The 17,983-nt window shown below is 41.1% G+C and overlaps 2 protein-coding genes across 2 annotated transcripts in view; both read left to right on the top strand.

Annotated features, from left to right (window-relative positions):
* Positions 1-15,798, top strand: part of LOC139586896 (uncharacterized) — a 66,231-nt gene extending 50,433 nt beyond the window's left edge. The window contains exons 25-29 of the mRNA XM_071420560.1: positions 1,392-2,267; positions 3,389-3,543; positions 4,989-5,157; positions 11,095-11,191; positions 14,550-15,798. Of these exons, the coding sequence (XP_071276661.1) occupies positions 1,392-2,267; positions 3,389-3,543; positions 4,989-5,157; positions 11,095-11,191; positions 14,550-14,926 (1,674 nt within the window). The 3' untranslated portion in view covers positions 14,927-15,798. The remainder of the gene's footprint in view (positions 1-1,391; positions 2,268-3,388; positions 3,544-4,988; positions 5,158-11,094; positions 11,192-14,549) is intronic.
* LOC139586895 (sporozoite surface protein 2-like) lies at positions 5,261-6,770 on the top strand (the record flags this gene model as incomplete). Its single annotated transcript, XM_071420559.1, has 2 exons — positions 5,261-6,060; positions 6,428-6,770. Coding segments are annotated over 2 exons (1,002 nt in total), but the record flags the coding sequence as incomplete, so codon positions are not given.
* Positions 15,799-17,983: the final 2,185 nt, after the last annotated feature.

The following is a 17,983-nucleotide window of genomic DNA, read 5'->3' as shown; positions in this document are numbered from 1 at the left end:
ATGAGGGCAATGGGTGCCTGGGGACCTAATTAACGGCTGCAGTTAATTAATGAGGGCACTGGGTGCCTGGGGATGGTCATAACAGCCTGCAGTTAATTAATGAGGGCACTGGAGCCTGGGGAATGTAATGAACGGCCTGTAGTTAATTAATGAGGGCATTGGGTACCTGGGATGTAATGAACGGCCTGCGGCTAATTAATGAGTGCACTGGGTGCCTGGGGAACGTAATTAACGGCCTGCAGCTAATTAATGCAGCCCCTGATTGCCTGGGAATGGTCATTGGATGGGGGAACGTAATTAACGGCCTGCAGTTAATTAATGAGTGCACTGGATACCTAGGGATGTAATTAACGGCCTGCAGTTAATTAATGAGGGCATTGGATACCTGGGAACGTAATTAACAACCTGCAGTTAATTAATGAGGGCACTGGGTGCCTGGGGATGTAATTAACGGCTGCAGTTAATTAATGAGGGCACTGGGTGCCTGGGGATGTAATTAACGGCCTGCAGTTAATTAATGAGGGCACTGGGTGCCTGGGGATGTAATGAACGGGCTGTAGTTAATTAATGAGGGCACTGGGTGCCTGGGGACGTAATTAATGGGCTGTAGCTAATTAATGCGTGCACTGGGTGCCTGGGGATGTAATGAACGGCCTGTAGTTAATTAATGAGGGCACTGGGTGCCTGGGGATGTAATTAACGGGCTGTAGTTAATTAATGAGGGCACTGGGTGCCTGGGGATGGTCATAACAGCCTGCAGTTAATTAATGAGGGCACTGGGTGCCTGGGGATGTAATGAACGGCTGTAGTTAATTAATGAGGGCACTGGGTGCCTGGGGATGTAATTAACGGCTGCAGTTAATTAATGAGGGCACTGGGTGCCTGGGAATGGTCATAACAGCCTGCAGTTAATTAATGAGGGCACTGGGTGCCTGGGATGTAATTAACGGCCTGCAGTTAATTAATGAGGGCACTGGGTGCCTGGAAATGTAATGAACGGCCTGCAGCTAATTAACACAGCCCCGGCTGCCAATGGAACGTAATTAACGCCCTGCAATGCATGCATTGGGTACCTGGGGAACGTAATTAATGGCCTGCAGCTAATTAATGCATGTAGTGGATACCTGGGGACATAATTAACAGCCTGCAGTTAATTAACGCATGATTGGGTACCTGGGAACGTAATTAACAGCCTGCAGTTAATTAACGCGTGCAATGGATATTTTTGGGCTAAAAAATGACCTTCTATGCGATAAAAAAATGACATTTTTGGGATCAAAAAAATGACATTTTTGGGATAAAAAATGACCATTGTTGGGCTAAAAAATGACATTTTTGGGTCAAAATGATTCCAAAAAAGGCCAAAATTCCGGAATGTTCCGTGGTTCCAGGAAACGACCTCGGCCGAGCGCGTCCCCTTCTGCTTCTACGAGGGCCTCGAGAGCGGCTACGGCGCCACCGACATCCGGTACGGGGACACCGGCGTCACCGCCACCGTCACCCTGGGACGCCCCGCCCACCGCCGCCCAGGCCCCGCCCACCAGGGAGAAAGCTCCGCCCAGCAGGGACAAAGCTCCGCCCACCAAAGTTCCGCCCAGCAAAGCCAAAGCTCCGCCCAAAAGAGGCAAAATTCTGCTCCGAGCAGCTCAAGCTCCGCCCACAGCAGCGCAGGCCACGCCTACAGCAGCGCAGGCTCCGCCCACCAGGGAGAAAGCTCCGCCCAACAGGGAGAAAGCTCCGCCCAGCAGGGACAAAGCTCCGCCCAGCAGGGACAAAGCCCCGCCCAGCAGGGACAAAGCTCCACCCATCGGAGCCAAAACTCTGCTCAAAGCAGCTCAAGCTCCGCCCACAGCAGCACAGGCTCCACCCACCAGGGAGAAAGCTCCGCCCATCAAAGTCAAAGCTCCGCCCAGTACAGCACAGGACAGATAGACTGTGACAGCAAAGGCTCCGCCCACAGCGAGACAGGCTCCGCCCACTGTGACAATGCAGGCCCCGCCCACTACAGCACAGGCTCTGCCCACTACAGCACAAGCTCTGCCCACAGCAGCACAGGCTCCTCCCATCAGAGCCAAAGCTCCGCCCACCAGAGCCAAAGCTCTGCTCAAAGCAGCTCAAGCTCCACCCACAGTGACTCTGGCTCCGCCCACAGTGGCTCAGGCTCCGCCCACAGCAGCACAGGCTCCGCCTACCCCCCGGGCTTGCAGCCAATCGAGCGGCTTCGTTTGGAGATCACCTATCACAGCGACCACCTGCTGCAGTTCAAGGTTAATTAGTTAATTAATAATTATTAATTATTTAAATTAGAATCAATTATTAAATTTCTATTTATTAATTAATAGTCTATTTGTTAATAATATAATATTTATATAAACAATAATATTAATGATTAATAATTGATTATTCATTTCTTGATTAAACAGCTCTTCATTAGAATATGTAAATTACTGATTAATTAGTATGGTGATATTAATTAGTAATACGATATCTATTGAATATTTTTATTTAATTAATATTTTATATATATTTTATATTTTTATATATAAAAATATATATAAATATTTTTTATATTTTTATAATCTTTTATATTTTCCTAAATTTTGTATATTTTGCTATTTTTCCTATATTTTATATATTTTTCTAATTTCAAATACTGATATTTTTACTTTTTGACTTTTTGATATTTTGAATTTTGCTTTTTTATATTTTTTATATTTTAGATATTATTTTTGGGTTTTTATATTTTTTATATGTTATTTTTGTTATTTTATGTTTTTATATTTATATTATATTATGTTATATTATGTTATATTATATTATATTATATCTTTTTAATATTTTTAGAATATTTTATATTATGCTATATTTTGTATATTTTCCTATTTTCAAATATTGATATTTTTACTTTTTTAACTTTATATTTTTATATTTTATTATATTTAATTCTATATATTTTTATATTATTTATAATTTAAAAAATATATATTTTTATATTTTAAAATATTTTATAATATGCTTTATTTTGTATATTTACCTTTTTTCAAATATTGATATTTTTACTTTTTCATATTTTGCTATTTTGTATTTTATTTTTGTTATTATTAATTTTTATATTTATATTATATATAATTTTATACTTATATTATATTATATATATTTTATATTATATATTTTTATATTTTTATAACATTTTATATTATGCCATATTTTCTATATTTTCCCATTTCCACCCACTGCTCTCTCTATTTTTCCCTCTACCATATTTTGAATTTTTCCAATTTTCTTCCCTTCAATTTTCCCCTATTTGAATAATCCAAATTTCCCTATTCCAGCCTTTGCAAACCCCAACATTAATTAAATTTCCTGTTAATTTTTATCCCAATTTCAGATTTCCGACCCCTCCCGGGGGCGGTTCCAGGTCCCGCTGCCGCTGGCGCTCCCGGCCACGCCCCAGGCCCGCCCCCAGAGCCGCCTCTACGACGTCGAGGTCCAGGATTGGCCCTTCGGGATCCGCGTGCGGCGCCGCCGCTCGGGCACCGTCATGTGAGCGCCTCATTTGCATATTAATGTCCCTCATTTGCATATTCATGCCTTCTTGATTGTATATTCCTGCCCTCTCGTTTGTATATTCCTGACCTCTCCTTCTTATATTCGTGACCTCTCATTTGCATATTCATGCCTTCTCGATTGTATATTCGTGCCCTCTCGTTGGCATATTCCTGACCTCTCATTCACGCCCCTCTCGTTTGCGTATTCACGCCCTCTCGTTTGCATATTTGTGCCCTCTCGTTTGTATATTCATACCCTCTCATTTGTATATTCGCGCCCTCTCATTTGTATATTCGTGCCCTCTCGTTCGTATATTCCTGCCCTCTCATTTGCATATTTGTGCCCTCTCGATTTTATATTCGTGCCCTCTCATTTGCATATTTGTGCCCTCTCATTTGCATATTTGTGCCCTTTGTGCCATCTCCTTTGCATCTTCACGCTCTCTCATTTGTATATTCCTGCCCTCTCATTTGCATATCCCTGCCCTCTCACTTGCATGTTCATCCCCCTCGCATTTGCATATTCACACCCTCTCATTTGCATATTCACACCCTCACATTTGCATATCCATGCCTTCTCACTTGCATGTTCATCCCCCTTACGGTGGCGTATTCACGCCCTCTCATTTGCATATCCCTGCCCTCTTGATTGCATATTCACACCCTCTCATTTGCATATTTCTGGCCTCTCATTTGTATATTCGTGCCCTCTCATTTGCATGTTCCTCCCCCTCTTGTTTGTGTATTCACGCCCTCTCATTTGTATATTCCTGCCCTCTCATTTGCATATTTGTGCCCTCTCGTTCGCATATTTCCGTCCTCTCATTTGCATGTTCGTCCCCTCTCATTTGAGTATTCACGCCCTCTCATTCATATATTCGTGCCCTCTCATTTGCATAGTAATACCCTCTCATTTGTATATTCCTGCCCTCTCAATTGCATATTCATGCTCTCATTTGTATATTTGTGCTCTCTGATTTGCATATTCACACCCTCTCATTTGCATATTTCTGCCCTCTCATTTGCATATTCCTTCCCTCTCATTTGCATATTCATACTCTCTCATTTGTAGATTCCTGCCCTCTCATGTGCATATCTGTGCCCTCTCATTTGCATATTCATGCTCTCTCACTTGTATGTTCACCCCCCCTCTCGTTTGCGTATTCACGCCCTCTCACTTGTCTATTCCTGCCCTCTCATTTGCATATTCCTGCCCTCTCATTTGCATATTCCCACCCTCTCATTCGCATATCCACACCCTCTCATTAGCATGGCTTTGTTTCCCTTCTTCCCCTTTTATTTTGTAATTTAAATTTCATTTCCTTGGGATTTTTTTTTTTAATTTCCCATTTCGCTTGATCGCCCCCAATTTTCCCCAAATTTTGAATTTTTTTTTTCCCAATTTTCACCGATTTTGCCGTTTTCCGCCCCAATTCCCAGCTGGGACTCGCAGCTGCCCACGTTCACCTTCGCCGATCAGTTCCTGCAGATCTCCACGCGCCTCCCGTCGCCGTTCCTGTACGGCTTCGGCGAGCACGAGCACGGAAGGTTCCGGCACGACCTCAGCTGGCACACGTGGGGGATGTTCGCCCGCGACCAGCCGCCCGGCGTGAGCCACGGCTTTGGGGGGAAAAACGGGGAAATCGGGGAAAGGGGGTGGAAGAGAAGCCAAAATAACCCAAATCAGCCCAAATCAACCCAAATCAGCCCAACCCAATGCGTTCAAACCCAACCCAACCCAACCAACTCAACCCAACCCAACCCAACTCAGCCCAACTCAACCCAAGGTGTTCAAACCCAACTCAACCCAACTCAACCCAACCCAACCCAACGCATTCAAACCCAACCCAACTCAACCCAACCCAACCCAAGTCAACCCAACTCAACCCAATGTGTTCAAACCCAACTCAACCCAACCCAACCCAACATGTTCAAACCCAATTCAACCTAACTCAGCCCAACCCAACCCAATTCAACCCAACCCAAAATGTTCAAGCCCTACCCAACTCAACCCAACCCAACTCAGCCCAACCCAACTCAACTCAACGCATTCAAACCCAACCCAACTCAACCCAATCCCCAACTCAACCCCGCCCAACCCAACCGAACGTGTTCAAACACAACCCAACCCAACCCAACCCAACCCAACCCAACGCGTTCAAACCCAACTCAACTCAACTCAAGGCGACTCAATCCAACCCAGTCCAATGCAATGGAGCTCAACCCAACCCAACTCAACTCAACCCAACGTGTTCAAACCCAACCCAACCCAACTCAGCCCAACCCAACTCAACCCAAGGTGTTCAAACCCAATTCAACCCAACCCAACTCAACCCAACGCATTCAAACCCAACCCAACCCAACCCAGTCCAATGCAATGCAGCTCAACCCAACTCAACCCAACCCAACCCAACTCAACTCAACCCAAGGTGTTCAAACCCAACCCCTTCAAACTCATCCCATCCCCTCCCAATCCAACCCAACCCAACCCATTTGAACCCATCCCATCCTAGCTTAGCACAACCCAACTCAACTCAACCCAACCCAACCCATCCCAACCCAGCTCAACCCATCCCAATCCAACCCAGCTCAATCCAACCCAACCCATCCCATGTCAACCCAACCCATCCCAACCCAGCTCAACCCATCCCAACCAATCCCAACGCAACCCAACCCAACTCATTCCAACCGTTCAAACTCATTCCTTCCCCTCCCAACTCAACCCAACTCAACCCAACCCAACCCAACCCAACCGTACTCAACCCAACCCAAACCAACCCATCCCATCCCAACCGATCCCCTCCCAACCCAACCCAACTCAACCCAACCCATCCCATCCTAACCCAATCCATCGCAACCCAACCGAACTGAGTCCAACCCAACCCAACCCATTCAAACCCAACCCATTCAAACCCAACCCAACCCATTCAAACCCAACCCAACTCATTCAAACCCAACCCCACTCATTCAAACCCAACCCAACTCATTCAAACCCAACCCAACCCATCCCAACCCATCCCATCCCAGCCCAACCCAGCCCAACTCAACCCAACCCAATCTAAGCCAAGCCTTCCCATCTGAACCCAACTCCAATCCAACCCAACACAACTCAACCAATCCCAACTTAACCCAACTCAACCAATCCAATCCAACGCAACTCAACCAATCCCATCTTAACCCAAGTAATCCAAACTCACCCCAACCCAACACTGTGGAACCCACCCCACCCCAACCCCGCCCATCCCATCCCAAACCAACCCAACCCAGCCCAACCCAATCCAACTCAACTCAAGCCAACTCAAGCCAATCCAACCATCCCAACTCGACCCAACCCACCCCATCCTAACCCAACCCAATCCAATCCAACCGAACCCAACTCAACCCAACCCAACTCAACCGAACCCAACTCAACCAAACCCATCTCAACTCAAGCAAACCCAACCTATCCCAAGCCAAACCACGTCAACTCAACCCAAGCCAACCCAAGCCAACCCAACCCAACTGAACTCATTCAATCCCATCCCAACCCAACCCAACCCAATCCAACCCACCCCATCCTAACTCAACCAAACCCATCCCAACCCAACGCAACCCCATCCCAACTCTACTCAACCCAACCCATCCCAACTCAATCCAATCCAAACAAACCCAACTCAATCAAGCCCATCTCAACTCAAGCAAACCCAACCCATCCCAAGCCAAACCATGTCAACCCAACCCAAGCCATCCCAACCCAACTCAACCCAACCGAACTCATTCAAACCCATCCCAACCCAACTGAACCCATTCAAACCCATCCCAACCCAACACAACGGAATTCAACCCAACCCAAGCCAACCAAACCTGACCAGACCTATCACAACCCATTCAAACTCAACCCATTCCATCCAACCCCACCCAACTCAACCCAACCCAACCCAACTCAACCCATTTGAACCCTTCCCATCCTAGCTTAGCACAACCCAACCCATCCCAGCCCATCCCATCCCAATTTATCCCAACTCACCACGACGTGACTCAACCCATCCCAATCCCACTCAACCCAACCAGACTCAAACCATCCCAAGCAAAGCAAAGCCAACCCAACCCAACTCAACCCAACCCATCCCAACCAAACTTAACTCAACCCAACCCATCCCAACCAATCCCAATGCAACCCAACCCAACTCATTCCAACTGTTCAAACTCATCCCTTCCCCTCCCAACTCAACCCAACCCAACCGAAACCAGCCCATCCCATCCCAACTGATCCCCTCCCAACCCAACTCAACGCAACTCAACCCAACCCAAACCAACCCAACCCATTCCATCTCAACCAAACCCATCCCAACTTAACCCAAGTAATCCAAACTCACCCCAACCCAACACTGTGGAACCCACCCCACCCCAACGGCACCCTTCCCAAACCAACCCCGCCCTTCCCAAACCAACCCCGCCCATCCAAACCAACCCAACCCAGCCCAACCCAATCCAATCCAATCCAACCAAACCCATCCCAACCCAACTCAACTCAAGCCAACTCAATCCAATCCACCCCATCCTAACCCAACCAAACCCAACTCAACCCAACCCAACTCAATCCAACCAAACCCAACTCAACTGAACTCATTCAATCCCATCCAACCCAACCCAACCCAACTCAACCCCACCCAAGTCAACTCAACCCAACCCAGCCCAAGCCAACCCAACCAAACCTGACCAGACTTATCCCAACCCATTCAAACTCAACCCATTCCATCCTAACCCAACCCAACCTCACCCAACTCAACTCAATCCAACCCAACCCCACCCAACCCAACTCAACCCCACCCAACTCAACCCCACTCAATTCAACTCAACCCAACCCAGCCGAACCCAACCCAACCCCACCCAACCCAACTCAACTCAACCCAACCCCACCCAACCCAACTCAACCCAATCCAACTCAACCCAACCCAACCCAACCCAACCCAACCCAACCCAATCCAACCCAACCCAACCCAACCCAACCCAACCCAACCCAACCCAATCCAACCCAACCCAACCCAACCCAACCCAACCCAACCCAACCCAATCCAACCCAACCCAACCCAACCCAACCCAATCCAACCCAACCCAACCCAACCCAACCCAACCCAACTCAACCCCACCCAACCCATCCCCAGCATTTTTTTGACCAATACCCCATTGCTGAGCTCTATAACAAATCAATAACCCACGGATCAATAACATTGATGAGCTCTGTAATGAATCAATGAACTCTGTAACGAATCAATGAACTCTATAACCAATCAATAACCCACGGATCAATAACATTGCTGAGCTCTATAACGAATCAATAACCCACGGATCAATAACATTGATGAACTCCAATAACCAATAACCCACGGATCAATAACATTGATGAACTCTGTAATGAATCAATGAACTCTATAATGAATCAATAACCCATGGATCAATAACATTGATGAGCTCTGTAACGAATCAATGAACTCTGTAACGAATCAATGAACTCTATAACGAATCAATGAACTCTCTAATGAATCAATGAACTTTATAATGAATCAATAACCCACGGATCAATAACATTGATGAACTCCAATAACCAATACCCCACGGATCAATAGCATTGATGAGCTCTCCAATAACCAATACCCCACGGATCAATAACATTGATGAACTCTATAATGAATCAATGAATTCTAATAACCAATACCCCACGGATCAATAACACTGATGAGCTCCAATAACCAATACCCCACGGATCAATAACATTGATGAACTCTCCAATAATCAATACCCCACGGATCAATAACATTGATGAGCTCTATAACAAATCAATGAACTCTCTAAGGAATCAATAACCCATGGATCAATAACATTGATGAGCTCCAATAACCAATAACCCACAGATCAATAACATTGCTGAACTCTCTAACGAATCAATAATCCACGGATCAATAACATTGCTGAGCTCTATAACAAATCAATAACCCACGGATCAATAACACTGATGAACTCTATAACGAATCAATGAACTCTCCAATGAATCAATGAACTTTATAACGAATTAATAACCCACGGATCAGTAACGTTGATGAACTCCAATAACCAATAACTCACGGATCAATAACATCATTGATGAGCTCTATAACGAATCAATAACCCACGGATCAATAACGTTGATGAGCTCTAATAACCAATACCCCATGGATCAATAACATTGATGAGCTCTGTAACGAATCAATGAACTCTATAACGAATCAATGAACTCTCTAATGAATCAATGAACTTTATAACGAATCAATAACCCACGGATCAATAACATTGATGAACTCTGTAACAAATCAATACCCCATGGATCAATAACATCGATGAGCTCTCCAATAACCAATACCCCACGGATCAATAACATTGATGAACTCCAATAACCAATACCCCACGGATCAATAACATTGATGAGCTCCAATAACCAATACCCCACGGATCAATAACATTGATGAGCTCTCCAATAACCAATAACCCACGGATCAATAACATTGATGACCTCCAATAACCAATACCCCACGGATCAATAACATTGATGAACTCTATAATGAATCAATGAGCTCCAATAACCAATAACCCACGGATCAATAACATTGATGACCTCCAATAACCAATACCCCACGGATCAATAACATTGATGAACTCTATAATGAATCAATGAGCTCCAATAACCAATAACCCACGGATCAATAACATTGATGAGCTCTCCAATAACCAATAACCCACGGATCAATAACATTGATGACCTCCAATAACCAATACCCCACGGATCAATAACATTGATGAACTCTATAATGAATCAATGAGCTCCAATAACCAATAACCCACGGATCAATAACATTGATGAGCTCTCCAATAACCAATAACCCACGGATCAATAACATTGATGACCTCCAATAACCAATACCCCACGGATCAATAACATTGATGAACTCTATAATGAATCAATGAGCTCCAATAACCAATAACCCACGGATCAATAACATTGATGACCTCCAATAACCAATACCCCACGGATCAATAACATTGATGAACTCTATAATGAATCAATGAGCTCCAATAACCAATAACCCACGGATCAATAGCATTGATGAGCTCCAATAACCAATACCCCACGGATCAATAACATTGATGAACTCTATAATGAATCAATGAGCTCCAATAACCAATAACCCACGGATCAATAACATTGATGAGCTCTAATAACCAATACCCCACGGATCAATAACATTGATGAGCTCTATAACAAATCAATGAACTCTCTAAGGAATCAATAACCCATGGATCAATAACATTGATGAGCTCCAATAACCAATAACCCACGGATCAATAACATTGCTGAGCTCTATAACGAATCAATAACCCACGGATCAATAACGCTGATGAGCTCCAATAACCAATACCCCACGGATCAGTAACATCATTGATGAGCTCTATAACAAATCAATAACCCACGGATCAATAACCAATACCCCACGGATCAATAACGGGCCCTTTCCCCCCCGTTCTCGGTGCCCAGTACAAGCTCAACTCCTACGGCTTCCACCCGTTCCACCTGGCGCTGGAGGGGGACGGCAGCGCGCACGGCGTGCTCCTGCTCAACAGCAACGCCATGGGTAATGCCGGGGAGAATTTGGGGAAATTTGGGGAATTTTGGGAAAATTCGGGGAATTTGGGGAAATTGGGGAAAACTGGGGAAAATTTGGGGGGGAATTGGGGAAATTTTGGGGAAAATTTGTGGGAAAATTCGGGGGGAAATTGGGGAAATTTGGGGTAATTGGGGGAAATTTGAGGAAATTTGGGAAATCTTGGGGAAAATTTGGGGAATTTGAGGGAAATTTGAGGATATTTGGGGGAGATTTGGCGAAACTTGTGTAAAATTTGGGGTATTTGGGGAAAATTGTGGGAAATTTGGGGAAAATCTGGGGAAAATTTGGGGGAAAATTTAAGGAAATTTTGGGGGAAAATTGCGGGAAATTTTGGGGAAATTGGGGAAATTTGAGGAAATTTGGGGAAATTTTGGGGGAATTTGGGGGGAAATTGGGAAAATTCACGGGAATTGGGGGAAATTTGAGGAAATTTGTGGGAGATTTGAGGAAATGGGGAAATTTTGGGGGAAACGGGAAAATTTGGGTAATTTGGGGGAAATTTGGGGAGATTTTGAGGAAATTTGGGGGAGATTGGGGAAAATTGGGGAAAATTTGGGGAAATTTGGGGAAAATTTGTGGGAAAATTCAGGGGGAAATTGGGGAAATTTTGGGGAAATTTGGGGTAATTGGGGGAAATTTGAGGAAATTTGGGAAATCTTGGGGAAAATTTGGGGAATTTGGGGGGAAATTGGGGAAATTCACGGGAATTGGGGAAAATTTGAGGAAATTTGGGGGAGATTTGAGGAAAATGGGGAAATTGTGGGGAAAATTGGGGAAAATTTGGGTAATTTGGGGGAGATTTTGAGGAAATTTGGGGGAGATTGGGGAAATTTGGGGAAAATTGGGGAAAATTTGGGGAAAATTTGTGGGAAAATTCAGGGGGAAATTGGGGAAATTTGAGGAAATTTGGGAAATCTTGGGGAAAATTTGGGGAATTTGGGGGGAAATTGGGGAAATTTTGGGGAAATTTGAGGAAATTTGGGAAAATTGGGGGAGATTTGGGGAAATTTTGGGGGAATTTGGGAAAATTCACGGGAATTGGGGGAAATCGGAGGAGATTTGGGGAAAATCTGGGAAAATTTTTGGGGAGATTTGAGGAAAATGAGAAATTTTGGGTAATTTGGGGGAAAATTTGTGGGAAATTTTGGGGAAACTTGTGAAAATTAGCGGGATTTGGGGGAAATTTTGGGGAAAATCTGGGGGAAATTTTGGGGAAATTTTGGGGAAATTTTGGGGAAATTGGGGAAAACTGGAGAAATTTGGGGGGAAATTGGGGGAAATTTGGGGTAATTTGAGGAAATTTGGGGAAAATCTGGGGAAATTTTTGGGGAGATTTGAGGAAAATGAGGAAATTTGGGAAATTTGGAGGAAATGTGGGGAAATTTTGGGGAATTTGGGGGAGATTTGGGAAGTTTTGAGGAAAATACTGAGGAAATTTGGGGAAAATCTAAGGAAAATTTGGGGGAAATTGGGGAAATTTTGGGGGTAAATTTTGGGGGGAAATTGGGAAAATTCGCGGGAATTGGGGGAAATTTGGTGGAGATTTGAGGAAAATGGGGAAATTTTGGGGGAAACTGGGGAAAATTTGGGTAATTTTGGGGAAATTTTGAGGAAATTTGGGGAAATTGGTTGGAAATTTGGGGGAGATTGGGGAAATTTTGGGGAAATTTTGGGGGGCAATTGGGGAAAATTTGGGGGAAATCTCAGGAAATTTGTGGGAGATTTGAGGAAAATTGGGGACATTTTAGGGAATTTGGGGGAAATTTGGAGGAAATTGGGGAAACTGGGAAAATATGGGGAAATTGGGGAAAATTTGGGGGAAATTTGGGAAAATTCGTGGGAATTGGGGGAAATCTGGGAAAATTTTTGGGGAGATTTGAGGAAAATGGGGAAATTTTGGGGAAATTGGGGGAAATTGGGGAAAATGTGCAGGAATTGGGGAGATTTGGGGAAAATTTGGGGAAATCTGAGGGGAAATTGGAGAAAATTTGGGGAAATTTGAGGAAATGTGGGGAAATTTTGGGGAATTTGGGGGAGATTTGGGAAATTTTGGGGGAAATATTGAGAAAATCTGGGGAAATTTTGGGGACATGTTGGGGGAAATTTGGGAAATTTGGGGAAAATTTGGGGGAAAATTCACGGGAATTGGGGGAAATTTGAGAGAAAATATTCGGGGGAGATTTTGAGGAAATTTGGGGGAGATTTGGGAAGTTTTGGGGAAAGTATTGAGAAAATTTGGGGAAAATCTGGGGAAATTTTGGGGGAAAATTTGAGGAAATTTTGGGGGAAATTGGGCAAATTTTGGGGAAAATTTGGGGTAATTGGGAGAAATTTGAGGAAATTTGGGGAAATCTTGGGGAAAATTTGGGGAATTTGAGGGAAATTTGAGAAAAATGGGGAAATTTGGGGAAACTTGTGTAAAATTTGGGGTATTTGGGGAAAATTGTGGGAAATTTGAGGAAATTTGGGAAATTTTGAGGAAAAATCAGGGAAATTTGGGGAAAAATCAGGGAAATTTGTGGAAAAATCAGGGAAATTTGGGGAAACTTGTGTAAATATATTTCGGATATTTGGAGAAATTTGGGGAAATTTGTGGAAAAATTGGGGAAATTTTGGGGAAACTTGTGGAAAAATTGGGGAAAAATCAGGGAAATTTGGAGAATTTTGAGGAAAAATCAGGGAAACTTGTGGGAAATTTGGAGAATTTTTGGGAAACTTGTGGAAAATTTGGGGAAATTTAGAGAAATTTGAGGAAAAATCAGGGAAATTTGGGGAAAATTTGGGGAAAAATCAGGGAAATTTGGAGAAATTTGGGGAAAATTGTGGGAAATTTGGGGAAATTTGTGGAAAAATTGGGGAAACTTGTGGAAAATTTGGGATATTTGGGGAAAATCAGGGAAATTTGGGGAAAATTGTGGGAAATTTGGAGAAATTTGAGGAAAAATCAGGGAAATTTGAGGAAATTTGGGAAAATTTGGGGAAATCTGAGGAAAATTCAGGGAAATATGGGGATACTTGTGTAAAATTGGGGAAATTCGGGAAAAATTGAGGAAACTTGTGGAAAATTTGGGAAACTCGTGGAAAATGTGGGGAAAATTGGGTAAATTTAGGAAAACTTGGAGAAATTTGGGAAAAATTGGGGAAATTTGAGGAAAAATCAGGGAAATTTGGGGAAACTTGTGGAAAAATTGGGGAAATTTAGAGAAATTTGTGGAAAAATCAGGGAAATTTGGGGAAAATCTTGGGAAAATTGGGGAAATTTGTGGGAAATTTGGGGAACTTGGGGAATTTTGGGCGCCGTGTTCCGGAACTTTCCCGGTTGCAGACGTGACGTTGACGCCGATGCCGTCGCTCACCTACCGCAGCACCGGGGGTGTCCTGGATTTTTACCTGGTGCTGGGGCCCAGCCCCGAGCAGGTGGTGCAGGAGTACACGGAGGTGAGGCCCAGACGGGGATGGGGAGCTTGGGGGGTTGGAGGGGATTTTTTTGGGGATTTTTGGGGATTTTTGGGATTTTTTTGGGGATTTTTTGGGGATTTTTGTGGATTTTTTGGGGATTTTTTGAGGATTTTTTTGTGGATTTTTTGGGGGATTTTTGGGAATTTTTTGTGGATTTTTTTGAGGATTTTTTGGGATTTTTTGAGGATTTTGGGGGGATTTTTTGTGGATTTTTTGTGGATTTTTTGGAGGTTTTTTTTGTGAATTTTTTGAGGATTTTTTGAGGATTTTTTGAGGATTTTTGGGGATTTTTTGGTGAATTTTTGTGGGATTTTTTGTGGATTTTTTGGGGATTTTTTGAGATTTTTTTTTGATTTTTCGGATTTTTTTGAGGAATTTTTGAGGATTTTTTGGGGAATTTTTTAGGGATTTTTTGGGAGATTTTTGGGAATTTCTTCTGATTTTTTTTTATTTTTTTTTGTGAATTTTTGTGAATTTTTTGGGAATTTTTTTGAGGATTTTTTGGGGATTTTTTGAGATTTTGGGGAATTTTTTTGAGGATTTTTGGGGGTCTTTTGTGATTTTTTGAGGATTTTTTTGTGAATTTTTGGGGATTTTTTGTGGATTTTTTGGGGATTTTTTGTGGATTTTTTGTGGATTTTTTGGGAATTTTTTGGGACTTTTTGAGGATTTTTTTGAGATTTTTTTCTGAATTTTTTGAGGATTTTTGGGGATTTTTTGTGAATTTTTGAGGATTTTTGGGGAATCTTTTGAGGATTTTTGGGGGTCTTTTTTGTGAATTTTTTGAGGATTTTTGGGGATTTTTAAGGAATTTTTAGGGAATTTTTTGTGGATTTTTTGATATTTTTTGTGAATTTTTTGGGGATTTTTTGTGAATTTGTTGAGATTTTTTGTGAATTTTTTGTGGATTTTTTGGGATTTTTTGGGATTTTTTTGGGGATTTTTTGGGGATTTTTTGGGGGATTTTTTGTGGATTTTTTGGGGATTTTTAGGGTATTTTTTGTGATTTTTTGGGAACTTTTTGTGAATTTTTTGAGGATTTTTTGGGGATTTTTTGAGATTTTTTTGTGGATTTTTTGAGGATTTTTTGTGAATTTTAAAAAATTTTTGGCGAATTTTGGGTGAATTTTTTCAGATTTTTTGTGAATTTTTGGGGAATTTTGTGGCATTTTTAGGGATTTTTTTGGGGGATTTTTTGTAAATTTTTTGTGAATTTTTAGAATTTTTTTGTAGATTTTTTGATTTTTTTGGGAACTTTTGGGGAATTTTTTGGGAATTTTTTGGTGAATTTTTGTGAATTTTTGTGAAATTTTGGGGGATTTTTTGGGTATTTTTTGTGAATTTTTTGGGAATTTTTTGTGGATTTTTTGGGGATTTTTTGAGATTTTTTTGTGGATTTTTTGGGAATTTTTTGAGATTTTTTCTGAATTTTTGGGAATTTTTGGTGAATTTTTTCAGATTTTTTTGTGAATTTTTGGGGGATTTTTTGGGAATTTTTTGTGGATTTTTGTGAATTTTTTGGGAATTTTGGGGGGATATTTTTGGGAATTTTTTGAGATTTTTTGTGGATTTTTAGGGAATTTTTTGTGATTTTTTGGGGATTTTTGTGAATTTTTTTGGGGATTTTTGTGAGTTTTTGAGATTTTTTTGTGAATTTTTTGAGGATTTTTTGTGAATTTTATGAGGATTTTTTGTGAATTTTTAAAACTTTTTGGCGAATTTTTGGTGAATTTTTTCAGATTTTTTGTGAATTTTTGGGGAATTTTTGGGGATTTTTAGGGATTTTTTGTAAATTTTTTGTGAATTTTTGCTGGATTTTTTGGTGAATTTTTTGAGATTTTTTGTGAATTTTTGGGGGACTTGTAGGGAATTTTTTTGTGAATTTTTTGAGAATTTTTTGTGGATTTTTGTGAATTTTTAATGAATTCTTTGTGAAATTTTTGGGTATTTTTGTGAATTTTTGGGGGATTTTTAAGGAATTTTTGAGATTTTTTGGGATTTTTTGGGATTTTTTGTGACTATTTTTAGGAATTTTTTGTGAATTTTTGGGGGATTTTTTTGGGGATTTGTAGGGAATTTTTTGTGAATTTTTTTGAATTTTTGGGGGAATTTTAAAAATTATTTTGTGGATTTTTTGGGAATTTTAGGGAAATTTTGGGGGGATTTTTTTTGAATTTTTTGTGGAATTTTGTGGATTTTTTGGGAATTTTTTGGGAATTTTTTGAGGATTTTTGAGATTTTTTCTGAATTTTTTGAGGATTTTTGGAGATTTATTGTGAATTTTTTGAGATTTTTTTTTGTGGAGTTTTTGTGAATTTTTGGGATTTTTTGGTGAATTTTTTGAGAGTTTTTGTGATTTTTTGGGGATTTTTAAGGAATTTTTAGGGAATTTTTTGTGGATTTTTTGATATTTTTTGTGAATTTTTTGGGGATTTTTTGTGAATTTGTTGAGATTTTTTGTTGAGATTTTTTGGTGAATTTTTTGTGGATTTTTTGGGATTTTTTGGGAATTTTTTGTGGATTTTTTGTGGATTTTTAGGGAATTTTTTGTGATTTTTTGGGGATTTTTGGGGGATTTTTTGTGGATTTTTTGGGGGATTTTTGGGAATTTTTTGTGATTTTTTGGGGATTTTTTGTGGATTTTTGTGGATTTTTTTGGAGGTTTTTTTTTGTGATTTTTTTGTGAATTTTTTGAGGATTTTTTGAGGATTTTTGGGGATTTTGGGGGATTTTTTGGTGAATTTTTGTGGGATTTTTTGTGGATTTTTTGGGGATTTTTTGAGATTTTTTTGTGGATTTTTCGGATTTTTTTGAGGAATTTTTGAGGATTTTTTGGGGAATTTTTTAGGGATTTTTTGGGAGATTTTTGGGAATTTCTTCTGATTTTTTTTTTTTTTTTTGTGAATTTTTGTGAATTTTTTGGGAATTTTTTTGAGGATTTTTTGGGGATTTTTTGAGATTTTGGGGAATTTTTTGAGGATTTTTGGGGGTCTTTTGTGATTTTTTGAGGATTTTTTTGTGAATTTTTGGGGATTTTTTGTGAATTTTTAGGGAATTTTTGGGGATTTTTAAGGAATTTTTAGGGAATTTTTTGTGGATTTTTTGATATTTTTTGTGAATTTTTTGGGGATTTTTTGTGAATTTGTTGAGATTTTTTGGTGAATTTTTTGTGAATTTTTTGTGGATTTTTTGGGATTTTTTGGGAATTTTTTGTGGATTTTTTGGGAATTTTTGGGGGGATTTTTTGGGGATTTTTTGTGGATTTTTAGGGTATTTTTTGTGAATTTTTTGGGAACTTTT

The sequence above is a fragment of the Agelaius tricolor genome, unplaced genomic scaffold (assembly GCF_023055355.1).
Source record: "Agelaius tricolor isolate 1412-34295 unplaced genomic scaffold, bAgeTri1.0.p SCAF_150, whole genome shotgun sequence".
Taxonomy (NCBI): Eukaryota; Metazoa; Chordata; class Aves; order Passeriformes; family Icteridae; genus Agelaius; species Agelaius tricolor.
Note: the sequence above shows the minus strand (reverse complement) of the source record. Positions and strands in the feature narration are given on the sequence as shown.